Source organism: Solea senegalensis, linkage group LG21 (genome assembly GCF_019176455.1).
Source record: "Solea senegalensis isolate Sse05_10M linkage group LG21, IFAPA_SoseM_1, whole genome shotgun sequence".
NCBI classification, from domain to species: domain Eukaryota; kingdom Metazoa; phylum Chordata; class Actinopteri; order Pleuronectiformes; family Soleidae; genus Solea; species Solea senegalensis.
Window position 1 is genome coordinate 14055917 of NC_058040.1, and position 12098 is coordinate 14068014.

Genomic DNA, 12098 nt, shown 5'->3' on the forward strand with positions numbered 1-12098 from the left:
AGAAAGGCTTCACTCCCCTCCATGTGGCCTCTAAATATGGAAAGGTAGACGTAGCAGAGCTACTTTTGGAAAGAGGAGCTAATCCAAATGCAGCTGGGAAGGTGAGACAATCTGTGCTGCTTGTAGTTCAGATCTTTGTCGTACAGTGAGAAAGCCTGACCTCACTGAGATGGATGTCAGGCTGATTGATAGAATATCATGGCATGTGTTTTATGTTTTTTGTATGTATGTGTGTGTACTTGTATTTGTTACCTCTTTATGGCATGAACACTGACCTTGTCAGTAGTCCTCATGGAGACCAAAACCTGGTTCTAATGAGGCAGACCTAATTTCTAAGGAAATGTGAATTTGTGGTTTGGTTAAAGCATTAACTGGTTATGGTTAAAGTTAAGGATAATGCTTTGTGTGGCTGTCCAAATGAATGGAAGTCATTGTAGTATCCTAAGAATAGCTGTGCAAACGTGTGTGTGGGTTTTTTGTATGTGTGTCTACTGTTTTATATATGTGCACATCTGTATGTGTATGTGTGTTTAACAGAATGGTCTGGCACCTCTTCATGTGGCCGTCCATCACAACAACCTGGATGTTGTTAGACTTCTGGTCAGCAAGGGAGGATCTGCACACAGCACAGCTCGAGTAAGACGCTCACATATGTGTGTGTGCACATATGCGTGCACAGAACCTGTCACTGACACAATTACCAAAACAGACTGAAATTAGTCTCTTCCTAAAACTTACAGTAAATAACATGGTACGTCTTTGCTCCCTCACAACACCAGTCTAGTTAAATGTAAAATTAGAAAAGCAGGATCCCGAAAAAGGCGGCGGTCTGCATCTGTTTGTCCTTGTTTCCCTCTACAGAATGGTTACACTCCCCTGCACATAGCAGCCAAGCAGAACCAGATGGAAGTGGCCAGTTGTCTACTGCAGAATGGGGCTTCACCCAATTCGGAGTCCCTCCAAGGCATCTCACCCCTGCACCTGGCTTCACAGGAGGGACGGCCTGACATGGTGGCTCTGCTCATCTCCAAGCAGGCCAACGTAAATCTGGGAAACAAGGTACAACAGAAGACTGGATCAAAAATGCATCAGTCTCAGGGGGTGAAATGTAATATGCGTGGTTATGATTGCAAGAATGTTTGAGGATGAAAAGTATGGTTGTGTGATCAGACTTTATTATATCCACCAAAACAGACAAACCTTAAAATACTGTTAAATGAAGACATACTGCTCATTGCTCTGGTTGTTTTTCTTTTAGAGTGGACTGACCCCTCTGCATCTTGTAGCTCAGGAGGGTCATGTGGGCATCGCTGACACACTGGTCAAGCAGGGAGCCTCTGTATACGCTGCTTCAAGGGTGAGTCCATGTCTACTTCAAAAATAAGTTCAATATGGCACAAAGATGTTATTGAATTATTAGGAAGCATCATTTTATATATTATACCTTTCAAACCCCATGATGCTACTGAACAACTGCAAACCCGCTTTCTTGTCCTCTCAGATGGGTTACACACCCCTTCATGTGGCCTGTCACTATGGCAACATCAAGATGGTGAAGTTCCTTCTGCAGCAGCAGGCTCATGTCGACAGCAAGACAAGGGTAATCGTCATTATTCGATTTGGCCCTTTTTGATTAGCAGGTTCAAGCCACTAGCTATTAGTGGTTGTATGTCCTTGTTTGTTTAACCACCAGTGATTAGTTAATGAATATGGGCAGACTGATGGGAGCCACATTGGTTTTATTTGGTGCCAAAATCATAGATTTTTGCTGAACTTTTTGTGCTCCCCTCCTCAGATGGGCTATACCCCTCTCCACCAGGCAGCTCAGCAGGGCCATACTGATATTGTCACCCTGCTCTTGAAACATGGTGCCCAGCCCAATGAGATCACATCGGTGAGACACAGACTTAATGCCTTATTGTCTAAGTCATCTGCAAGCATCTCCAGTTGGTATGAATTTTCGCCTGCATATATTGAGTAAATATTCTCAATTAATTAATGTGTTGCAAATGACCACATCTATAATTACACAAAATACCACTGGATTATGGATTATATTATGATAAATGTCTCGCTTTGTTATGTTCCTTGTGTTTTTGTTGACATCTATAGGTTTGCATTTTCATTTTTTTCCTTTAAATTGTATTAAACACTTTTCTTTGCATTCCTTTGATGTACTGTTTACTGCTTTTCGTGTCTGTACAGTGACAAACGTTTAAAAAGTGTATCACATTATGACATTTCCATTTACTGTATCTGACGAGATGGTATTATATAACTTACTGCAAATATAGATCAAACCGCAGTATTAGTACATATTTTGTGTGATCTCTCTCGTCCTCTGTACAGAATGGGACGTCTCCTCTCGGCATTGCAAAGCGGCTGGGTTACATCTCGGTCATTGACGTGCTGAAGCTGGTTACCGAGGAGTCTGTTTCCACGGTGAGCAACACATCATGCTTGGTTTGCATGGTGACACTAATGCGCACAGAAGTAGCCTTGACACACCGTGACTCAGGTGTTCAATAAAATAATTTCCTTGTCTCGATCAGGTTCGGCTCCCTCCACTGTTTGCAAACTGAGTCTGTGTTTTGCGTCTGTTTTTCTGCTCCATCTCACTCTCCAACATGTCTCACTTCCAACCTCCCCCTGCTCTTCACAGATCACTACAGAGAAGCATCGCATGAGTTTTCCTGAGACAGTGGATGAGATTTTGGATGTTTCAGAGGATGAAGGTATGCTTTTAGATTTCATTACATTAAACACATCACAGATACAGCTTTGATCATTTATTTTCAGCTCTGACTCTGGTCGGAGAAGACTTTTTTTGGAGATATTCTGACATATCAAAATTTATTTAAATGTACATGTGACTGTTTATAACACCTTTCCCCATTTGTTTTGTAGGGGTTGCCCAGCTAACGTTAGGTAGGACTGTGTCTGTATCGTGGCTAGTGACCTTGTGCCTTCATTGCAGTTGTACTTGTCATTTTCTCTGTGCGTCACTAATTGTCTTTCTTATCAGTTCCTCTGAGTCTGTTCTCAACTCCAGCCCTGTTTGCTCTTCTCTCTTTGTCCTCTCTACTGTTGTTCTCTTCTGCTCAGAGATTTATTTAAATGAAAAAATTTACCTCTTTTTTTCATCGGCATGTAGTCACAACATTTTCTTTATTTCTTTGCCGGTGTGCAGTGCACATCTGTTCATAGTCTCATTATTAACAGAAGACCAGTATCTCAGCATTCAAATGATAAATGGCCTCCTTCTGATTCAGCAGCATTGCAGTTATTCCTACATTTAACAGCCTAATTGATCACTGGGCTGTTACACACGCCGAGACCCAGCTGTGGCACTTCCACAAACACAAAATGATTGTCTGTGCCTTTGTCTCTCTGCTTTAAAGAAATCAAATCAAAACGTAATTTAAAAAGTTTTCATACACACGCTTCATATCCAATGTTTGCTTTGTGATACATTTCTTTTAATTGCTTTAAAATCCTATCCCCAACGATACTTTTGATGTGTCCTGTCACTGAAGCAGAGCCGGTGTTTTCCATGGTAACTGGACACTAATCACCTGTTACGTCCAGGACAAGTTACAATCGGGATTTGTGTTATATTTAAATATAAAGAGAGTTAAATAGACTTTTTTAGTGTTAATTCAAAACTGCTGGTCTACTTTACTGTATGTCAATATCACGTTAGAACAATGCGATGCAACAGTGTATTGAAACAGTTTCAATGTTACTTGAACACTGTTCGATTTACTCAGTATTTTGGGATGGGAAGATGACCTATAGCTAATGTACACTAGCAACTATGAGTGCTGAAAAACACAGAGGCATATCAGTGTTAGCACAGTGATAAGGTCAGTCGCGTTTGGTTAAAGGAGGTTGACCATAATGTTATTTATTCATAGGCAGACATAGAGCCATGTGAGAGCCCTGGTGTCACATGACCAAACCTGGGTTTATGCTGTTGCTGCTTTGACCTTGTTTTGCCACTTCTACTTCATACATTCCACCCTTAATCATTTCTCCAGTAGTGCCTCCAGGAACAAGGCTATGCTCATAATTATGTGTTTTAAATATCATTTGACCTGATTATGATTTCAATATCTTTCTTTCTTAATAATTGATGTATTTTCTCCCACACAGAAACAACCATCACCACATGTGATTTCATCTTTAATGGGCATGCTCACTAAAAACAAAAACAAAAAAAAGCTGTCTCAGGTGCTTCGCAGTTTGCCGCCCATGCACTGTCCTAAACTGTGTTGATATTCACTGTCTTACCAATCTTCTTCTTCGTTTATTCCTTTGGTTTCCATTTTGCTCTCAATGTTCTCAGTGTGACTCCATTGCTTGGACTAAATACCTGTGTGTCTGAAATTGCTTTGTGACCATCTTTTTTCTGTGGTTTCGTGAAGATGAAGGGAACTACTGCTTCTGCATTTGATGAATTTAATGAAGTGACATTATTTTGATTGAAGTAGCCACAATTCAACATACTGTCACTTGTAAATAAATCATTAAAATTAGTCACTATGTGCAGAGGAAAAAAATAATTCCCATCGGCTTAGATTAAGAAACTCATGTTTTATGATCGAGCAGAAGAACTACAGTGTTGAATTCAGCGTCATTTTGCCCTGTGGTCTTGTCCTTTTCTCTCCTAGTCCTAATTGTTTGTGTGCTTTGCCCATCACTGATTCTCCCTTTTCCCTCCTTTTCCCAAATTCCTCACCTTGTTGTTTTGCCCACAGGTGACGAGTTGCTTGGGATGGATGGAGCACGCTACTTGAAGCTTGACGACTTCAAGGATCAGGATGATGACTTCCTGTCCCCCAAGAAGTCTCTAAGAGACTTTGAGGGTGGCATGGGTACCACGTAAGTCCCATATGTATATTGTGCATTACTCACAAATAAATAAAGTATGAACGTAGAATAACTTTGTTCTAGCCATTGAATGTCTGGCATAGAACATTTTTGAATTATAACAAACATCAGGATGAGATGAACTAATTTTTCTTAGAGTTTTCTTTTATAGAATTATAGTCACATATTCTGACTTCTTCTACCACAGGCCGTATTCTCCTGCTATTCCCAGGATTCCTTGTGTGTCCCCAGAAACAGTTCTCTTAGATCAGGTAGGCTTAACCATGATGTTTAGCACATCCATGACTTATTTTGAAGCCTGTGTCATGTTATCAAAGACAGATATTAACTTGTAAAAGTATATTTTTTTCTCTCATTCTTTTTATTGTGCCTTTTTTTTCTTTCCCTCTCTGTGCATCTCTTTTACTGTCATCCCTTCTCACTATTCTCGGTCTTAAGCTTCTCGGTCATGGTGATTTTACTGCTTCTCAAATTTTCATTTCTTTCTCTCTTTCTGACCTCAGCACACCCCCATCCCTCTGTCAAAGGAGTATGATGAAGACTCTCTTATCCCGAGCAGTCCTGCTACAGAGACTTCAGATAATGTCAGCCCTGTGGCCAGCCCTATTCACACCGGGTGAGCTAATAAAACATTTAGCACCCTGTTGATCCTCATATTTTATTTTATTTGTGCAAAATTGGATTTTTCTTTTATTACTATCTTATTATGAGGACTTCTTTAAAGATTACACAAGACCTGGTGTTAAAAATGTAATTTAAAAGGACAGCATGAACACAAGGACACCGGAGGTAAAGTCAAAGGAAAAATGTTAGGTAAGTGTGGCTGCACAGTCGTTGCTGCACTTAACAGAATCATCTTTCTTCCTTTATGGTCACTCGTCAGCATCATGGATCATCCCTGGCCTCAAATCATCAGCAGTGACAAATCATTAGTGATGATGATGACCCAAGACTGAACCACAGATACTCAAAAAAAAAAAACCTCAATATTCGTTACAGGTGGATGATTTTATTTTATGTTTAAGATCATGAAGTACTGTGGTCGTTCCACTTTGTATATGGTGGCAACTCATAAACCGCTTGTTATTGAGGTTAATGCAGCATGATGTGAATTTATTAAGTCTGTCCAGTCACAATTTATGCAAAGCACAGTGAGTCAGCATTTGTAAAGTGGAATATGAAGGATGGTGTATGGAAAATTAGAACTCATGAGAGGAGAGTAGTTGCCCCGGTGCACACAGCAACACACACACACACACATACACACACACACAGGTTTGTGCAGCTGTTCTTCGTAGGACACTGCATTGACTTGCATTCATTTATGCAGCCTAAATAAATCATTATCCCTTACTGACTAACCCTTACCTTAACCTAACTACAACTCAAGTCTTAGCCCTAAACTTAACCAGTTCTTCAGAAATTAGGTTTTGCTTTGGTTTTGGTCTTAATGAGTGTGCCAGAAAAGGTCCTAAAGAGGTAACAAAGACAAGTGCACACACACATACATACAATAGAGTTATATACAGCATTCTCAGTCAGGACATAATGCTCTCTCAACTACCACAACTAAATACCTAATTGAGGATCAGCCAAAAATGTCCTCATGAGAACAAAAAACCCTCAAAAAGACAGGTTTGAGTCTAAATTTGTTCTCACAGCTGACCACAGACATGTACACATATACACAGCTTAAGTGAACTGAACTCATCAATAGAAGTGCCGTGTCACTGTGTGACCCCCAGCTTCCTGGTGAGCTTCATGGTGGACGCTCGAGGAGGCTCCATGCGTGGCAGCAGACACCACGGTCTCCGGGTCATCATTCCTCCTCGCACCTGCGCTGCGCCCACACGCATCACCTGCCGCCTGGTCAAACCGCAGAAGCTGACCACACCTCCTCCACTGGTGGAAGGGGAGGGGCTTGCTTCCCGTATCATCTCTCTGGGGCCTTCCAGTATGCAGTTTCTTGGGTGAGTTGAAGTTGTTTTTGTAAAGGAATTTAAAAAATACTGAGTTGACGTGAAATGAAAATATGTGAGCATTTATAAATATTCTTAGGATGCAACAAAAACATTTAAATCTTAAAGCTTGATAAAATTTGATTTTACAGATTATACTGTATATAAATTAAAGTTTGTCATGGATATTCTGCCATCTAGTGGACGATGTTAGCTCTACATATCTCATGTATAGTTTTACAAGCTTTGTTTCTTTTTGCATTTAAATATTAATAAAGAACAAGCCTGAAAAAAACTAAATAAAGATTTTTAATGCAAGCTGTCGTTTCTACCACAGGCCAGTAATCGTGGAAATCCCTCACTTTGCCTCAATGGGCCGAGGGGACCGAGAGCTTGTGGTCCTCCGCAGTGAAAACGGCTCCGTTTGGAAGGAACATCGCAATCGCTATGGCGACGAAGTGTTGGAAACTATCCTGAATGGCATGGATGAAGGTCAGTTTGACAATAATCACTCTCTCTGTGAGACCTTGCATAGTCTTAGTCTTGATATATGATGCTGTGGCTGCAGAACAAGGACAGGTGCTTTTTATAGGAGGATTGTACAAAGATTGACATAGACGAACAGTGATGTCGGCTCACTCATGCTCATATTATGGTTCTAATGGTCCATAATAATGCTCTTGTTTCCTCTGTCCCCTCTATAGACCTGGAGAGTCATGATGAGCTGGAGAAGAAGAGAATCCGTCGCATCATCTCTACTGACTTCCCACTGTACTTTGCCGTGGTTTCCCGTGTTCAGCAGGAGAGTGACCTGATCGGTCCGGAGGGTGGCCGACTGAGCTGCACACTGGTGCCACACGTCGAGGCCATCTTCCCCGAGACGGCCGTCACTAAAAGAGTGAGACTGGGGCTGCAGGTAAGCAGAGGATTTTCAGTATATCAGTGGATAGGCAAAGAAGGAAAGATATGACAAGGCAGAAATAAACCATATTCAAATCCCCACGTTTCATAATTGCTTATCTGTTTATTATTTTGCTATTGAAGACAATCTGGTGTTTTTTTTATGAATCACTGAGCACAGATGTTGGAATTATACAACATCTGATTTTCAATCTGTGATTCAGTGGACTGTGCCACACACATTTACCTGCCACATTTTCTGTTTGTCTTGTAATCTTTATGAGCTGAAGTTATTTGACATGTTATGACATGTTGTTATTATGATTCATCTGCTTTGACTGGACATTTGTGAATTTATAATGACCCGAAATTAATTGGAATAAATTCAAACACTGATATAGTTAGTGTTCATATGGTTTGTTCAGATTTTTGTTTTACTATTAATAACTATTAATGATATAATCTTGCAGGATAATACACTCCTTAACATGAAGTGGTGTGCTGTACTGCAGTGTTTCTCAATGTGCTTTACTTGTAACGTGGTGTCTGTCCTGCCAAACTGGAGCATTTGTCAAATGTATGGTCGACTCACTCTTCGAGATGTCTACACACACACACACGGCACACACTCATACTCAGTCTCTTTTCAAATTTCACCTCTGCTATTTTGACAAATTATGGGTTCGCCATTTTCGTTTTTTTGTACACTGCGTTGTACTCTGTTTATGTTGTTTGTCAAAGTAGCAAGCTGTCATGGTGCTGATGTTGTCTGAGGAAATTGCATGCGTGCAAGTCTTGCTTTGCCTTATGCTGCTATGTTTATGTTTTCCCTGTTTTTTTTATCCAGCCATTCATCACTCAGTTCCCTGATTTAAGTTGTGAGCCACACTGACCGAGCTGATGCACTGATCTGAATTGGGTCAGGTGTGAAATTTGAATGGGTTGCATGTGTGAGTATGGCTGTGAGTTTGATGTTTCTGTCTCCTGCACAAGAACTGTCCTGTTTCGTATCCTCTCTGTGCTTGTTTTTCCTGTTGGATGACTTTTATCTATTTTAGCTTTTATACTGTGCTTGTGCTTGAATTTTTATCTTGCATATTTATACCTCTGCCTTCTGTTCAACTCCTTATATCTTATTCTTTTTTTTTTCCCTTTTTCCGGCTTAATTCCTTTTTTTTTTGCTCTCACCACCTCCACTACAGGCACAGCCAATCCCTGATGAACTGCTGACTCGACAGCTTGGAAACCAGGCGACCTTCAGCCCAGTGGTCACCATCGAACCACGCCGACGTAAATTCCACCGTCCAATCGGACTGCGCATCCCATTGCCACCATCCTGGAAGGAGAGTCCCAGGGATGCCGGGGAGGGTGATACCACCAGCTTACGCCTCCTGTGCAGTGTCATTGGTACAATTGAATTTGTAGATTGACTTTTAGTTGAGTTTTCGGAGTTTTGACCTTATTTATCAGAGCACAAATGACTCAGTGTGGTTGTTGTGCCTCAGGTGGAACAGCACCAGCTCAGTGGGAGGACATCACTGGAACCACAAAGCTGATGTACGCCAATAACTGTGCGAGCTTTACCACTAATGTGTCTGCAAGGTGAGCACCTCACCAGAAACCTGGATAAGTTTTCTCCCCTGTCAACCTGCAACATTTCGTCTCTTTTATTCCATCCAGATTCTGGCTGGCAGACTGTCCCCGCACAGCAGAGGCTGTGACCTTTGCCAACTTGCTGTATCGGGAGTTAATGGCTGTGCCATATATGGCCAAGTTTGTTATTTTCGCCAAGATGAATGAAGCCCGCGAAGGACGCTTGCGTTGTTATTGCATGACAGACGACAAGATGGACAAGACGTTGGAGCTGCACGAAAACTTCACTGAAGTGGCTCGCAGTCGAGATATCGAGGTTTGAATTGAAGCATACCATATGAAGAGTCAGAGAATTTTAGTTGTCTACTTTTATGCAATTAGCTCCTAATTATGTATATCATCTATCATTCACTTATTTCATATATTGGTGAATGACACTTCTAGTTAGTCACATAAAAAGAGGAGATTTTTGTTTGTACTTTGGTTAATTATATGCTGTATATCTCTCTTTTATGTAGCTTGTACAGACTGTATCCAGGAAATCTGGAGCTGCTTGGTGCTGGAACAGCAGCAGCTGTGTTTGGCACATGCAGACAGGTGTTTAGGCAAATTTCAATATCAGACAATCAACTCAACTTGTATTTATAGACCAAATTTAAAAACAACCAAGGTTGACCAAAGTGCTGTGCAGACTGATGTCAAAAACATACAGCAAAAAAACCATACAGTGCATATAAAAGCACATAAAAGCAGACAAACGGGAGTCCAGCTCAACAATTAAACGCCAAGGAGAAAAGGTAGGTTTTTAGACAAGATTCAAATAGCTCAAAAGACTGGGCACATCAGATGGTGCCGGGGCAGGGAATTCCAAAGCCGAGGAGCCAACCTTGGCACTCTGACTGGAGTGTGTATGTGCAGCAGTTCAGTCAGGTGCCAGCCCATTTAATGATTTAAAAACAAACAAGAACATTTTAAAATCAATCCGAGTGTACTGGTAGCCAGTAATCATGTTTATGAGCAGCCAAAATTGCAGCTAGTATCACTGACACTGCTGGTTTTGCTGACATTGTTTCTGAAGTGTTTTCTACCTTACAGGGGAGTCACTTTGTCTTTATCAAGTATGTTAATGACACTGATCCGTTGTTGTATGAGGGTCGAATCATTATCACATGCTTTTCTGATTTATCTTGTCACCTGTACCATTTGTTTCCCAGCTGTTGGAGGGCATGCCGCTGCACCTGGAGTGTTCTGGGAACCTTGTGCCCATCAGGAAGGCCACGCAACAGCCGCGCAGCTTCAGTTTCCAGGCCTTCAGAGATAACAGACTGCCTGTCTCTGTCAAGGTCTGTCTCTGTCTCACTGCTCACATGCCTGCTTCTCTGTCACTCACTATTCATACACAGTACTGTGCTTGTGATCGTATTGTTGTTGGGTTCAGTGTGTCCTGTTGTTGTTAGTCAGTTTCCCTCCTGAGCTCTCACCTGCTGATCACCCAGACAACCTGTTCACATGCTGGTTTTTGTGCGTACTGTGATATCTGTGAGCTAAACAGTGTGTCTCAACATTAGCATGTTAAAAACTCAGATAACAGTGCTGTGTTTCCTTGGCACTTACTTACCATCACAGAAACACCAAACTACATCTGAGAAGCCATGCAATTGTTTATTTAATTACATTCATTAAAGTCCAAGCAGTGAGTCTTAGTTTGGCGGTACAGTATATGAATAAATGTTGTTTTTGATAACTTTTGCTATTTTTCACATACATTACACTGGATGATGTGTATGTCTCTTCATCTTTTAAATTGTCAAATATTATTTTTTTTATTTTTGACCAAATTAAAAGATAATTTTACTTTATGTTTTTATTTTCTTCTCTTCTCTTGCACTGTATCTGTGTTTCCATATGTATGTGCCTCTTCATATTTGTTCATTTTTCTTTTCTTTTTTCATAATTCAATTTCGGGTACTTTATCTCCTAGTCATTGTGTTTCTGTCCATGTCCATCCCTTAATACTTTTCAACATGAATACGTTGATGAATATACTTTAATTGTGGTTGCGTATCTACCTGTCAAACCCACTCAGGTAACTGTTTGCATGTCCTGTGACTCCCTCACTTTCTTGGCTTGCACTCCTATCTTGCGGCCTTGCCTGTCTCTATGTGTCTGTCTCACTGTCTCTCTTTCTTTCTCTCACGGTCACTCTGTAACTGTCTGGTCTGACAGACGTCCAGGTAAAATGTGCAGGTAAATCTCTCCTCCTCGCCTGCCTGTGGACTGCTTCCATCCCTGTTTCCCCCTGCTTCTCGTCCCATGTTACTGCGCCACATGATCCAAACATTGTGGAGGGATCTAATACCTTTTTTGATCTGTCTTTATTTTCCCTCCTCTTCCTTTCTCATTCACTTTCTCTCTTAACCTGACTCTTCCTTTCACTTGTTTCCTATCCTCTTTGCTTCATCACTCCTTTTGCCAACCTATCCTGTCCTCTGTCTTCTTTCTCTATATCCCTGCTGTTTTCTCTGTCCATATTCTCTTTCCTTTGTCTCTTCCTCTCTCCATCTGTCTTTTCTTGATACCAGGTCAGAGATAGCAACAAAGATACCACTGGCTTTTTATCCTTTTTGAGGAAGTGCACCAAGTATGAGGACACACAGCACGTCCTGTGTAACCTTAACATAGCCATGCCACCTTGTGTCAAGGTAAGGATTTACAAGATCACATTTTACTAAAGTAAATTAAACTAAATTAAAC

At 41.0% G+C, this 12098-nt stretch overlaps 1 protein-coding gene across 7 annotated transcripts in view; it reads left to right on the forward strand.

Moving 5' to 3' along the window:
- Positions 1-12098, forward strand: part of LOC122787049 (ankyrin-1-like) — a 68629-nt gene that overhangs the window by 37938 nt on the left and 18593 nt on the right. For 6 of the 7 annotated variants that reach the window (XR_006362537.1, XR_006362538.1, XM_044053600.1 and 3 more), the window contains exons 15-34: positions 3-101; positions 538-636; positions 862-1059; positions 1259-1357; positions 1502-1600; positions 1796-1894; positions 2350-2442; positions 2663-2735; positions 2908-2928; positions 4761-4884; positions 5081-5144; positions 5397-5509; positions 6639-6863; positions 7189-7343; positions 7556-7767; positions 8954-9158; positions 9257-9353; positions 9432-9660; positions 10559-10687; positions 11927-12046. Coding sequence is in view for 5 of the 7 variants with exons in the window: in XM_044053600.1 (XP_043909535.1) it covers positions 3-101; positions 538-636; positions 862-1059; positions 1259-1357; positions 1502-1600; positions 1796-1894; positions 2350-2442; positions 2663-2735; positions 2908-2928; positions 4761-4884; positions 5081-5144; positions 5397-5509; positions 6639-6863; positions 7189-7343; positions 7556-7767; positions 8954-9158; positions 9257-9353; positions 9432-9660; positions 10559-10687; positions 11927-12046 (2553 nt within the window). In the remaining 2 variants the exon portion in view is untranslated. The remainder of the gene's footprint in view (positions 1-2; positions 102-537; positions 637-861; positions 1060-1258; positions 1358-1501; positions 1601-1795; positions 1895-2349; positions 2443-2662; positions 2736-2907; positions 2929-4760; positions 4885-5080; positions 5145-5396; positions 5510-6638; positions 6864-7188; positions 7344-7555; positions 7768-8953; positions 9159-9256; positions 9354-9431; positions 9661-10558; positions 10688-11926; positions 12047-12098) is intronic. The other variant, XM_044053601.1, reaches the window with a different exon arrangement.